Source organism: Macrobrachium nipponense, chromosome 41, assembly GCF_015104395.2.
Source record: "Macrobrachium nipponense isolate FS-2020 chromosome 41, ASM1510439v2, whole genome shotgun sequence".
NCBI lineage: Eukaryota > Metazoa > Arthropoda > Malacostraca > Decapoda > Palaemonidae > Macrobrachium > Macrobrachium nipponense.
The window spans coordinates 57,810,209-57,825,208 of NC_061102.1; the positions used below are offsets into that span (position 1 = coordinate 57,810,209).

The 15,000-nt window shown below is 33.3% G+C and overlaps 2 protein-coding genes across 2 annotated transcripts in view; both read right to left on the reverse strand.

Moving 5' to 3' along the window:
- LOC135212399 (uncharacterized) overlaps positions 1 to 14,532 on the reverse strand; it is a 23,364-nt gene extending 8,832 nt beyond the window's left edge. The window contains exons 1-7 of the mRNA XM_064245768.1: positions 14,418 to 14,532; positions 10,617 to 10,743; positions 8,579 to 8,691; positions 7,912 to 8,000; positions 6,087 to 6,250; positions 5,768 to 5,857; positions 1,342 to 1,581 (exon numbers count right to left, since the gene is read on the reverse strand). Of these exons, the coding sequence (XP_064101838.1) occupies positions 1,342 to 1,581; positions 5,768 to 5,857; positions 6,087 to 6,250; positions 7,912 to 8,000; positions 8,579 to 8,691; positions 10,617 to 10,743; positions 14,418 to 14,532 (938 nt within the window). The remainder of the gene's footprint in view (positions 1 to 1,341; positions 1,582 to 5,767; positions 5,858 to 6,086; positions 6,251 to 7,911; positions 8,001 to 8,578; positions 8,692 to 10,616; positions 10,744 to 14,417) is intronic.
- Positions 1 to 15,000, reverse strand: part of LOC135212783 (uncharacterized) — a 160,388-nt gene that overhangs the window by 52,548 nt on the left and 92,840 nt on the right. The window lies entirely within an intron of this gene.

A 15,000-nucleotide genomic window follows, 5' to 3' on the forward strand; every position in this document is an offset into this window, starting at 1 on the left:
TGGAAAGAGTAGCTACACTGCTTTCGGTTCTACACAATCATGTCAGTGTGTCCCTTTAAACAAAGAGCCTCTCTGAGGGTTATTCATAACTACAACGATACCATGAATGGTTGGACAGAAGTTATCATTATCTCCTGAGATATGCTGCTGTTAATTGTTGAATATATATATATATATATATATATATATATATATATATATATATATATATATATATATATATTATATATATATATATATATCTATATTTATATGGCTGGTCAAAATGTTCTGTTACAACAGAATTCCATCTAATAAAAGGAGCCCATAAATACACCAAAATATAGAGAGAAAAATACGATATTTCATAGACTGCTGTCTCCCTCTTCAGGTAGACGAATGAGGAAAGTTACAGAAAAGGTGGTAGGTATATATACCAAGAGGTCAATCCACAAGTAAGCCAATTTAGGTCAGTCCTGCTGATAATCTTCCTTTAATCTTCTTAAGCGTTGGTTGAATGAAAACCTTGTCGATGACATCTGAATCCCATGCTCCCTTTGAGATGTTCATTATCTGCCTCTTGTTTAATCAAGGCCGATTCCATCATTTGACTCTTGTACCGGCAGTTGCTACTATGAATTATACGTGACAAATTCCAGTTTATTCTATGGTTATGTTCATTTATATTCGTTGAAAATAGCTGAGTTCTGTTGTCCATACCCAACTGACCGCTTATGTTGTATTAATCTCTGGGGAAGTTACTATCCTGTGAATCCGATGTAAGATTGGTCACAGTCCAGGTATGGGATTTCGTAAATGCCTGTGTCCTTGGGGGATGTCTTAAGTTGGATGTTAATCAGGGATTTGGCTGAGGTGTTTGGGTAAGTAAATGCAAAAGGGTTAGATTTTCCGAGGGTTGGGGTCACCGTCTTAATCCTGTCCAGGTGTGGAATTTTTATTTTATTGTTGGATGTCTCTCTGGTCTTGTCTTGAGGGGGTCGGTAGAAAATTACGCTTGCTTTTGCATTGCTACAATAAGCCGTAGTTCCCATTCCTGAGAAATCATTTGGTTCCTAGCCATGTAAAAAAAAAAAAATCTAATCCTTTGGGACAGCCCTAGAAGAGCTGCTAATCAGCTCAGTGGTCTTGTTAAATTAAAGAATTTGTAAACCATCTGGATTGTCTCTAACTGAATACCACTTCATCTCTCTTGCAGTCCGTCTCTGTTTATTGCTGCATGAAATCCCTTTGTAACAACCTGATGACATAAACAACGAGTGTACAAACTTTCTCTCGGGTATAAGAACAAAATATAAATGTAAACTAAACAAAACTAAGAAACAGCTATCAGACCAAACTAACCTTGGTGAATTGAGGTTACAAGATTCTCCCCCTTGTGACACATACATCGTTTCGTTCATAAGGTAAGGGTATTCCTCAGCCTTGTCTATGTAGGTCCCAAAATCCGTGTCTGATGCCAGGAAGCAGTCATTGTGGTGGCCAATCCTAGCAACCTGTGGTAGTAGGAGGAGAACACTTGTGGAAGGTATGGAAGTGATAGAAGACAGTGGGGAAGGCAGTATCAGGCAACTGACCTTTAATTTAGGGATAACGTTGGGAAAGAAAAAGAAGATATATATACATATAGATAATATATATATATATATATATATCTATATTCATATATATATATATATATATATATATATATATATATATATATCTATATATATATATATCGATATTCATATATATATATATATATATATATATATATATATATATCTATATTCATATAGATATATATATATATATATATATATATATATATATTATATATATATATATTCATATATATAATATATTATATTAATATATATATATTATATATATATATAATATATATATATAATATATTATATATATTATTATAATTATATTATATTCAATATTATATTAATATATATAGATAGATATATATATATATATATATATATAATATATATATATATATATATTCTTAAAAAAATCACAGTAGATGCAGTGACTTCATAAATAAGCAAATACACAGGAAAATGATAGTCAGAAATCCGAGCACTTCATCTTTACTAAGACATTGTCAAGGAGCTAATGAAATACAATTGGAGAGAAAGGTCTCAGGAACACAACAAGATCAAGAATACCAGATGGCGGTTAATGGTCAAAGGCGTAAAAATTAAAAGAGATAACCCAGGATTATCAGATATCACACGGTCACAAACCTAAACAGATTTGACCCTAACTGAAATTAAGAAAGTTAAGTCGGAGTTTCAGTTTGTGAGCGATGATAAGAGCATTACAGAAGGATGTCACGAATAGAACAAGGTTTGGAAAATTGTTCCTTCTGTAATGGAAACTCCGACTTAACTTTCTTAATTTTGATTATCACTTTTTAATTTTTACCCACCCTTTTGCATTGCAATCTGGTATTCTTGATCTTGTTGTGTACCTGAGACCTTTCTCTCCAATTGTATTTCATTAGCTCCTTGACAATGTCTTAGTAAAGACGAAAGCACTTGGACTTCTGACTATCATTTTCCTGTGGTTTTTACTTATATATATATATATATATATATATTATACTATATATATATATATATATAGAATATATATATATATATATATATATTATTAATATAATATACATATTATATAATATACATCTACAGTAGAATGTTGAGTGAAAAACTGGAAAGTGGGGACAAGGTTACAGTTTGTTAAACTGGGCGGAGTGTTCTTTAAGCAAAAGAGACAGGGAGAGAGGATCAAGGGACAATCCAGGATGGAGATTTGAATTGTTTGTTGATGTAGCTTCAATATAGATGGATTCCAACAGATTCCTTTTCCGGTGATCTTTGACCCTGCAGATTTTTGAGGAATTATCCCAGTTAATAGCGTGGCCTGTCTTAAGCCAATGATCCACAATGTTGTTATTCATTAAGCCTCTTGAAATGGTATATTTATACTGAGAGCATCTCCCCTTTAGATCTTTGGATCCTTGACCTATGTAAGTTTTATTACATTCTTTACAAGGAATAGTGTATACAATATTGTTTGAATTTGAAGGTCTCTTCTTAATTAATTTATTTCTCAAAATATTATTATATTTAAATACTAAGGTAATATGAATAGTTTATAAAATGGTTACAGCAGGAATGAAATTAGGATGAAAAGGTATACAGAGAATGTTCATAAGCTCTTTGTTAACACTGGTTGGATAGTAATATATATTTTTTGCTTTATTTATACTAAGTTCCAAAAACGTATGAGGGTAATGTGATGAATATCATATGCATGTATGTATGTGAGAGAGAGAGAGAGAGAGAGAGAGAGAGAGAGAGAGAGAGAGAGAGAGAGAGAGAGAGAGAGAGAGATAAATCTCAAAACAAATGCTGAATTTCTTTTCAAAAACTGAATGCATAGCAATGCAAGGAAAAAGGTCGTTATGATCCACAGTCCTGTTGTTCAATAAAGCCTTATTGTCTTCTTCAGAGAGTGTCTCACAGACTTACTTCTTTTACATGTTCCTAATTGTGTGCATAAAGTGCTAATGTCTAACCCTGTAGGAAGAAGGTGCTCCAAAGGTGCTAAAGTCTCGCCCTGTAATAAAGTGCTCCAAAAATGCTGATATATATCCCTATAGGAAGAAGGTGTTCCAAAAGCTGGTAACATCTAACCCTTTAAGAAATTAGATGTTACCACCTTGGGAGCACCTTCTTCCTGCAGGGATATATACCAGGTACTTAAAAAATTCTGTCTAACTCAATATGAAGAAGTTGCTCCAAAAGTGCTAGAGTATCACCCCGTCCGAAGATGCTCCAAAATTACCAGTGTATAACTCAGCAGGAGGAACCTTATCTGAAGGTGCAAATGTCTTACTCGGTAGAAAGAAGGTACTCCAAAAGTGCCAATGTCTTACCTTGTAGGAAGCAGGTGCCCCAAAAGTGCTAATGTCTTACTTCGTAGGAAGAAGGTGCTCCAAAAGTGCCGCCTAACCCTTGAGGAAGGTACTCCAAAGGTGCTAATGTCTAATCCTGTAGGAGGAAATGTTCCGAAAGTGGTAAGGTCTAAACCTGTAAGTAGAAGTGTTCCAAAAGTGGTAATGTCTAACCCTGTAATAAGAAATGTCCCAAAAGTGGTAAGGTCTAACCCTATAAGAAGAAGTGTTCCAAAAGTGCTAAGGTCTCACTCTGTAGGAAGGTTCTCCAAATATGCTAATTTCAAACCATGTAAGAGGAAGGTGCTTCATTGGTGCTAATGTCCTACTCTGTTGGAAGAAGGTGCTCCAAAGGTGCTTATGGTTCCCTCTGTAGGTTGTTTGCAAAATAAATGCATCCTTGAAGGTGTTTATGTCTCATGCAAAATCATTATACTCCTAAAATGTTAATGGCTTGTGCAAAAAGAATGTCTTCCTAAATGTATTAATAAGAATACGTAATAATAATGCCTCTCTAAAGGTGTTGAGGTTACATCATGCAAAAAGATTGTAATCCTAAAAGAGTTTTTGTCTCAAGTAAAAGTAATTCATTCATAAAGGTGTTGATGACTTGTGCAAAAATAATCCATTCCTTAAGTTGTTGATGCCTCATTGGGCATAATTATTGCATTCCTAAAGTTGTTAATGTCTAGTGCAATATGAATGCATTTTCAAAAGTGTTATTTCTCATGCAAAAAAAAAAAAAATGTCACATCGTGCAAAACGACTGCATTCCTAAAGTATTTTTGGCCTCAATGTGCAAAAATAATGCATTTCTATAGGTGTTTATTTCTTGTTGTGCACAAATAATGCAATCCTTAAAGGTACTAATTTCTCATTGGGCAAAGAGAATGCATTCCCCATCCCAGCAAAACGCAAATTTTGTAAAATTCGCTTCAATGAGGTGAAGCAGTTCAGTATTTCCCTTGGGGCCAGTAAACAATCTACCATCATCTGTTAGGAGTGGAGGAAGTGAAGACGAGCCTTAAACAAAGGCAGATGATGCCAACTTGGTCCACCACAGATGAGACTGAGGTCAAGTTCTATTTGCAGCACGGTGAGATTTCTATTTGCAGCACGGTGAGACTCAACAAAAATAGTGTGATTTTCAGGGTCTGTTCGTCAGGGTAATCTCGTCTACATGTATCATCAAACCGTGGCTGGTAATTTTTCTTGAATTTGATGAACTTTTTAAGGACATAGTACTATCTTGTTAAAATAGCCACAAGCATTTCATTTAACTCTTAACGCATGCACCCCTGAAGGTACTGGTTCCTCATAGTTTCTCACAGTGCAAAAAGAATGCATTCCTTAAAATGAAGATACCTGATCTTAAAAAAAAAGGCATTCCTAAAGGTGCTGTCTTGTGCAAAAAAGAATGCATCCCCTACAGGCGTTAATGCGTCATGCAAAACCAATTTATTCCTTAAGGCGTTAATGTCTCATGGAGAAAGAATGTATTCCTAAGGGTGTTAATGTTTCTTAAAAAAAGTTTCATTCCTAAAGGTGCTATTTTCTAAACATTCAGAAAAAATGCCTCCCCTTTGTGTGGAAAATTTCATTGTTCAATACAAGAGAATTATAGATCTAATGTCTCCCCGTGTAGCAAGAATGAATACCTAGAAGTGTCTTTAATGCCATCATTTTAAAAATTCGGATTCAGCCAACACCTGCTCATTGCGACTGAGAAAACACTGAGAATACTTCCGTAGCGCCAGTTAAGCCAAACAGCATCAGTCTACCAGCAAGCAAAATTCTCTCCTCCCTCCTTACCTTGCATCTGTATATGCCTCAGCTGAAGTAACAGGCGAAAGTCTCTCTAGAATTTTCCTTTTATAATTCGGTGTACGCAGCTCTATTTGCCTGTGATGAAAATCAGAACCAGGTGCAATAAACATTAGTGATTCCAAATTCACTGTGCATTCAATTCATCTCGTCATAAAAAAAAGAAAATGACATATATCACATTGCTTCCCAAAATATATCAAGTCAAGGATATCCTGTTTTATGCTTCTTCTTTTTTTAATTAAAGTCCACAAAATCTCTCTGTAAGCAAACACAGGTGGAACACCTCCTCCCTCCCTCCACTTACCTGGATTTAGGTAAGGCGTCTAAAAGGGAAAACACCACCTGTCGTCGGTTCTCATAATCTGCTGGAGATACGTTGCCTTCATTGCCATAGTTGGCTGTGTAGTACCACTCACCCCACACGCCCACGAAGCCAGCCTGCATCAGGGCTATCACGCCAACGTGTTCCTGTTATATATAATATACATATACATATTTAGAGATATACTACATGTGTATATATATGTATATATTATAATTTATATTTATTATAATTTATATATATATATAGTGTATGTATATATAATATATATATATATATATATATATATATATATATATATATATATAATATATAGATATATATATTATATATATATATATATATATATATATATATATATATATATATATATATATATTTATTATATATATATATATATATATATATATATATATATTTATTTCTTATATATAAATATATATATAAGTAATATATATATATTATATATATTATATATATTATATAATAAATATATATATGGTAACGTGGCGGAGGAAAATGGAAAGACGAGAAATCCCGAGATCTTTCGGTCCTCACGACCCTTTACTTGAGGCACAACTGATCAGAACAGCAAAAACATAGTGCAAGTAGGTTTAGTATACAAACTGACATTACAGGATTAGCATAAGGTCCAATTCACTTTAAAGAAACGAAAAAACGCCTGTGGCCTAGATTGGAGATTTTAAAGACAGCCCCCCACACATGGTCACAGACTAAATTACCTGTGACATGTGTGAGTGGCTGCCTTGAAAATCTCTAATATAGCCCCTGGGCATTTTTTATTTCTTTAAAGTGAATTGGACCTTATGCTAATCCTGTAATGTCAGTTTGTATACTAAACCTACTTGCACTATGTTTTTGCTGTTCTGATCAGTTGTGCCTCAAGTAAAGGGTCGTGAGGACCGAGATCTTGGCATTTCTCGTCTTTTCATTTTCCTTGTGGTATTACCTTTATTTATACATAGCCTCACGTTTTATGTATTTCGTGATCAAGTTATCACGGGATGAGTTCCAATCCATGGTATGGTTCACGATATTTATATGATGTAAAATTGCCGACCTATGTTGTCCATATCTAACTGAGCGCTTAGATACGGACAACATACATAGTTCGGCAATTCTCTGACCATAAAGACTAACACAATTCATGATTAGTAGTGAGGTTAGAATTAAAATGAAGACGAAAACAACCTCGAGTTCCTAGGCTTTTAAACCAGTGTTTTTTTTACAACTGGGCCTTTTATTACTTTGAGAATGTAACCCTGTTTTACAGAAGAATTTATTTACACACATACACACACATATATGTGTGTATATATATATATATATATATATATATATATATTATATATATATATTAATATATATATATACATGTATATATATATATATATATATATATATATATATATATATATGAATAACTTGATCACGAAGTATATAAAACGTGATGCTATGTATAAATAAAGGTTTTTTGCCTCGAAGGAAAAAATGAAAAAGCGAGATAGCCAAGTACTTTGGTTCTGTTCGGACCCTTTACTGAGTTTGCCTCAGTAAAGGGCCCGAACAGGGCCGAAAGTACTTGGCTATCTCGCTTTTTCATTTTTTCCTTCGTGGCAAAAAACCTTTATTTATATATATATATATATATATATATAATATATATATATATATATATATATATATATATTAGATAGACAGACAAATACAAAAGTATATGGGAAAGCTAATAACAAAAGCACCATAACATGAATACTACGTCAGTGAACTGCTAAGGAGAACCAACCTGTAAAATGGGAGCAAGCTGTTCAATGTGCTTCTTTAACTGCATAGGAGCAGCGTCTTCGATGATCGATGCGTTTAGACTAGCAAAACCTTAATAGTACCTGTTCAGGGGATGATAATTTATTACTGTTATATTACTGACCAGTTTCATGATGCCATCGACTTCAAATTCCAAAGAGAAGAGGCTGAAACATATGAGAAATTGATTGACAGCATTATGTAAACATTCGCCAATGAACTAAATCGATCAAACAACTTAGAGAAGCGTTTAATCCTTTGTGCCTAACCAGACGTGTATCAAGTCTGTAAGCAAACGAGTATAGATATTAACCAACATAAAAGAGGTACACATAATTAGATCCATCGTATTCTCGTAAATAGGACCATTCATCTGGCTTCAATTTTAGAATAAAACACCTCATTTTTTATTACTATCAAATCCCTTTGTACATATAAGTTTGTATCAATATGTGATTTCCATTTCTGAACCTATTAAGTACCACTACAGTCCCTGAGTTCATGCTTTTTCGCATACTTTGTTTTTTAATCTTTTTCTTGATCTTTTCATTTCCCACCAATATGGTGTGACATTCAATGAAGAGAAAATGTGAAGAATGTAATTTAATTTGTTGTTTTACAATAAAATAGGACACATCATGATTAAATACTATAGGCACAAACCTTCAAGCCTGCTCTTCTGATGTCTACAAAATCTTGTCTTATTTTCTGCAGAATGTCATCGCTGATGTTGGTGTTGACAAACGTGTCTAGGACGTAAACCCTACAAGAAGAAAAGACACCAGCAACGAAGTGAGTGAGTAAGCAAGTTCTGATCATCAAGATATGAATACTAACGGCAATACATGATTAGTGAGGTTAGAATTCAAAATGAAGACAAAATGCTTAGTCCTCGGATGATTGTTATATGCGGAGAGGAAATTCACTCAACTACTTTGCTCAAAAAGATATTGCTTCTTAGCAAGAAGTTTTGTTCGGTTACCCTGGGGTACAAGGCAACAACGCTGATGGGAAAAGCTGGGGAGGGGTTGAGAGTGATGATGAGAGAGTTGATGCACAGATTCTTGGAATTGCAGGTTACCACCTGCTATCCACCTACCACCTACAATAGACAAAATTTGAAGTGACCTTGGTATTCATATTAATTCTCTAAGAAATTCATAAATGGGAAAAGCTGTGCAAAGTAAATATTTTATTACCACAAATAACTCGAAATCTACTGCACAGATAATAAACGTTTTATACCATAAAAAAAACTGACGTATTGGGCGATTTTTAAGTTTCACAATAAGTGATGCAGCAGTGTTAGCTGTAGAGGTTAACTCTGAACTGCTCGTAATGGGAACATAGCCAGAAATCTTTGAGTGATAGGATACTTTAATCTAGACAAAGATTTTATTTTTATGACTGTAGCTTCGTAAACAACTAGCATTGAATTCATGTTAAGGTCAAAGCCATTGAAGTGTGGCAGCTGGCACGTCAAAGTAGCATGCAGTGACTTGTGTTTTCCTGCCAAAAGTTCTTTGGCTCCTCACATCATAGAGAACATTCTTATGGGTTTTACTAGATTTATTCAACCTACCTTAGTCGTCACATCTATTGCATTGACACAAGTTATATTTGTAGAAACTAATATAATTAGCATTACCACTTATGATGATGCAATAATAGTCCTGCTCATAAATGGAAAGGCTTTAATATTGTCATCATGATACAAAATGACACAACCAGCAATGACTTCGGACATGCATGGTGTTTTTAAGTATATAAAGGCTTTCATTTTGCAGATATACCATATCATATGATATAATTTCCATTGCATTTTCATATTCTATAGTAAATGTAGCAAGGCCGTGTGTTTTATTTATTTATTTTTTTTGTTGTTGCTAAAAAAAAAGGAGAAATTCGACGAATAAAAGCTGAAGAAAATGGTTGCTTAACTTTTGTTGCCGATAGTACATCAACAACTTGAACAAGACAACCGGTGGTAGACACCAGTGGCAGACACCAGTGTCCTCATGTGAAAGAGAGCTTAGTGTCTGGCAACAAGAGGAAGTGTCGATACATTGCATGGCCACATTGGAGACACCAGTGACATGCGCAGCACGTTAGTTGAAGCTGATCATCAGTGCAGACATGTCATCATCAAATGTGCTCATATAATTTACTTTAATAAAATTATTATTTGACAATACTTCTGTGAAGTTAGATAAAATACCAGTAATAAAAAGGCTGAATTCATGAGTTTAATAATGGAATAATGGAGCAGAGGAAATTCTATAACCTACGCAACCTGTTTCAAATGTAATGATGTTAAATTTTGTTAATATTTGCGTATGAGCTAAGGATTGTTCAATTTATTGCTCAGCCTATAAGGAAGATGCTCAAGGCTCTGTGTTTTTATTAATATGCTGCATCGTGTGCGACAAGTGACAAGGTTTAGTGAGGTGGCAAATTGTCCCACTCCTTCTGTGTTGCCACCCACATAAGAATGATTAGGTTTCATAATAAGCAGCAAGTTGCACTGTTCAAGCTACGTCGTTTGCTGCTTGCAGTGTGGATGTACCCTAAGCTAGGCCAGGAAAGTTTTAAGCAACTGGCTGTAGCCCAGAACAAGAGAGAGAGAGAGAGAGAGAGAGAGAGAGAGAGAGAGAGAGAGAGAGAGAGAGAGAGAGATAATGAACTGACCTGTAAATGAGCGTGATGCCTTGGTCGACCCATTGATTCAGGGGCTCTTGCACGACAGGTGACCAACTGGAAGCTTTAGTTTCCGTGTGAATGTAAAAACCACGCTCTGGGTTTCTGCGGCCACTTCCTCAGTGTTGGGTACCCATAGCTAGCTATAAAAAAAAATTAGAAATAGATATACAGATACTGATTCAACTTTTTTTTTTTTTTTTTTTTTTTTTTTTTACTTTAGTTTAACCAGACCACTGAGTTAATATAACTTCTCCTAGGGCTGGATCCCGAAGGATTAGACATGTTATTTAAAATCAGTATAAATTATTATAAAAAATAAATAAATAAATATTATTAGGGTATATATTATCTAAAAAAAAAAGAAAAATAAAAAAAAAAATAAAATAAAATTAAAAATAAAATAAATAAATAAATAAAATAAATATTTACTATCTGGAATATATATAAATTACTATATATTTATATTTTATCGTATAAATTATTAAATTTAAGGAATTTAAAATATTTAAATAGTGAAAATTTGTCACTTTCTGATAATATTTCTTTAAAAGAATATCTTCTGAATAATATGTCTCTAGGTTTTATATTTTGGACAGATTTTAAAAATATGTTTTTTACTGTTATTTTGTACATTACATATTTCCACATAGGTATAGGGGCATGGGGGTTACTCATTAGGTACCATGTGTCAGTTTTGGTGTGCCAATTCTTAGCCGTGTCAATATTACTGAATTCTTGCGGCCATTCTGATAGGATGATGGCCACGGGTCTACAGTTTCTTTTTATTTCTCTCTTTAATTTATTGGTAGGATGGTTTCCCCCCCAGTTATTTTGCCATTTTTTCTAATCGACTTGCTGTGCCTAATATAATCTTCTAGTGCAATAATTCTGCTGATATTGGGAGTGTTCTAGCCTCTTTTGCATAAGTGTCTGCTTTTTCATTACCTTCTAAATCCTATATGAGATGGTATCATAGAAGAATAGATATTTTTTGTCTTTTCATTCATGTATGTATGTCTAATTTCATTTACATGTTTTTTTTTTGTTTTTTAGTATAAGAGCTTATTGCAGTATTGAAACTTAGTGAATCGCTAAAGATGGTACTTTCACTAAACTGGTTTTCAGATATAGTTGTTAATTGCTGTTTTTATTGCTAGTATTCAGCAATGAATACTGATGCTTTGCTTTGTAAGGAGACTTGGATCTTTTTATATTGTTTTCCGTAAACAGCGAATCCAACTCCCATATCATCTTTGGAACCATCAGTATATATGTGATTATTGTGTATCTTGATATGTTCCAGAGCATATTGTTTCATAGCAAGGGGGATTATTCAATTATTTACTGGGGTATTGTACACAATTCCTACATATCGGGGGAGCACTTATCAACCAATGGGGGCCATATTTTGCTAAAATTTGTAAAATTTAAACTATTATAGGAGGTCATTGTCATTAAATAATCTATTAGCTCTTAACGGGGAAAGGATGGGATAATTTTTGTATTCCAGAAACAATCGGATCTTCTTTTAAAATAAAATCTTTGTTTTTTGCTGGACTATTTACAATTTTTAAAGCTCTGCACATCGTTGTTATTTTGAATCTATAAGATAGTGGCATTTCTCCACTTTCTACAATCAACGATTGGACTGGTGATGATTTGAAATGCTCCCAGTGGCTAAACGAAGCCCAAGATGATGCACTGGGTCTAGCATTTTGAGAGTTGTCTCACTAGCAGAACTATAAATTGGACTGCCATATTCTAATATTGGTAGAACTGTAGCCTTATAAAGTTTCAATAATGTTTCTCTATCAGCACCCCATGAAGTGTGGGCTAATTTTTTTAATATATTTAAAGCTTCAAGGCCTTTGCTTTGGTATGTTTCACATGGGCCTTCCAGTTCAAATGATTGTCAAAATATAAGCCCAAGAATTTAACTTCTGGATAAAATTGGATGGGAGTTTGATTCATGGTAAGAGATATAACTTGATTTTTGAGCCAGCGCTGATCCTTATAAAATGTTATTGCTTGTGTTTTTTCAACAGAAAATTTAAATCCAACAGATAATGCCCATTGTTCAATTTTAGCTATGGAGATATTTAAAATTCTTTGGATGTGGCGTAGGTTGTTTGAAGTGTAAAAAAATGGCAAATCATCAACATATAAGCTGTTGTTTACATCTTTTGGAAGCATTTTAACAATATTATTGATTGCTAATGCAAATAATGTGCTGCTTAGTACGCTGCCTTGTGGGATACCTTCTTTTATTTCAAATGTTTCTGATAATACCGTTTCAATTTTAGTCTGGAATGTCTTTCTGTTAGGAAATTTCTGTATAAAAATTGGGAGTTTCACCCTTAGATTTATGTCATATAGAGATTTTAAGATTTTATTGAATATCTCCATGTTGTATCATAAGCCTTTTGAATGTCGAATAACACTGCGACAGTAATTTCTTTTGTACAAATCCTCTTTTGATTTGATCTTCTAGTGATGTTAATGAGTTTAATGTTGAATGATTTTTCTTACTTCCAGATTGAGTTGCTGCTAGAACTTTATTTTTTCTCTAAATACCATATGAGTCTATTATTTACCATCTTTTCCTTGAGTTTACAAAGACAACTAGTTAGTGATATAGGTCTATAAATTATTTGCTGATGTTGGATCTTTGCCAGGTTTGGGTATAGGAATTACAATAGCATGTTTCCATGCTTTGGGAAGTAGTTTCTTTTTCCATAAGTGATTATAAAATTTAATAAGTATTCTTTGGCTTTAATGTTCAGATGTATAAGGAGTTCAAAAGAGATATTATCCTTTCCTGGGGCAGAGTTACTACAAGTTTTTAGCGCAGCATCAAATTCTTCTAATGTAAATGGGACTTGTAGTATAATTGTTGACTTGTTTCAAAATTAATTATATGTTTTTCTTCATTCCTTTTCCTAAAACGGAAATGTTCATCTAAATTCAAGCTATTGCCTACTGATTCTAGGTGGGCGACCTATTATATTGATATCTTTTAAATCATGAACTTTTTTCCCATTATGTAATATTGGGGATCTAGGATGATCGACTATATTTGCCATTAATTTTTCTCTAATCTATCCACATTTGTTTAAACAGTGTCACCTGAGAAGTGCTGCGACGTAATTAGCCAAGATGATTTCCTATTGCTAATAACTTTTTTCCCTGAATTGAGCAGATATTTTATTCAATAAAGGTTTGATATAATCAATTTTCCATAGCTATTAATACTAACCCTTTCAATGTATATCTATTACTTTTATATAATTTGTTATATCTTTGGTTTAGTCTGTCTAATCGTCTACTCATCTTGTGCTTCAGTATGATAATATCTGAAAGTTCTCTAGACCACCATGGAACAGGATTTATTTTTGGCTTACAAGTTGTCATTGGTATTGATTTATTTCCAGAACTAATTACGAAATCTGTAAAATATTCATTAATTTCATTGTGATCATTGTTACTATTGGAAAGGGGAAACATTTTTAGTAATTAAATCATACTTTTCCCAATCAGCTTTTTTAAAATTAAATTTTGGTACAAATTGTTGATGATTATCTTCAAGACATGTGATTACGATTGGGTAGTGATCACTAGTATAAAGGTCATCCAGAGTATTCCATTCTAATCTGTCTACTAACGAAGTGGAACAAATAGACAGGTCTACAGATGATAGGGTCCCATGAGTTTTTGAAAAGTATGTTGGGATTTCATTTTCATTCAGACAACAGTAGTTGTAGTTAAGTATTAGATTTTCTATGTCTTTACCTGCTCTATCTGAGTCGATGGTACTGGCATCCCATAAAGGGTGGTGAGCATTAAAATCACCTAAAACTAGAATTGGCTCATTGAATTGTGATAAAATATTTGATAATTGAGCCATATCATAATTTTCATTAGGTTGATTATATAGACTGCAGACTAAAATGCTAGTTTGTTTATCATATGCAGGCGAATTGAAGATATTTGAAATGAATTATTGTTAACTGTAACTTTATCATAGGTTACACGATTATGAACATATATTTGCTGTTCCTAACTTGCCTTCTCCTGAAACGGAGGATGCCAGAAAGTAATTACTATTTGATGGGGACTGGATTATTACGTGTTGTAAACATATGCCACATTGGTTCATGTTGCTTTAGGAGTCTTTGTATTTCACCCCCAAGTGCATTCGTGTTTTCAGAGACCGTTTATGTTCCATTGGATAATAGTTATAATTGACTGGAACGAAAGTTACCGATTATTTTGTATATTTGGTTTTATATATATATAAATTATATATTATATATTTAATATATATATAATCGCTTAATTAGCTTTAATTTTCTTTTTGGGTTTTTGACATTTC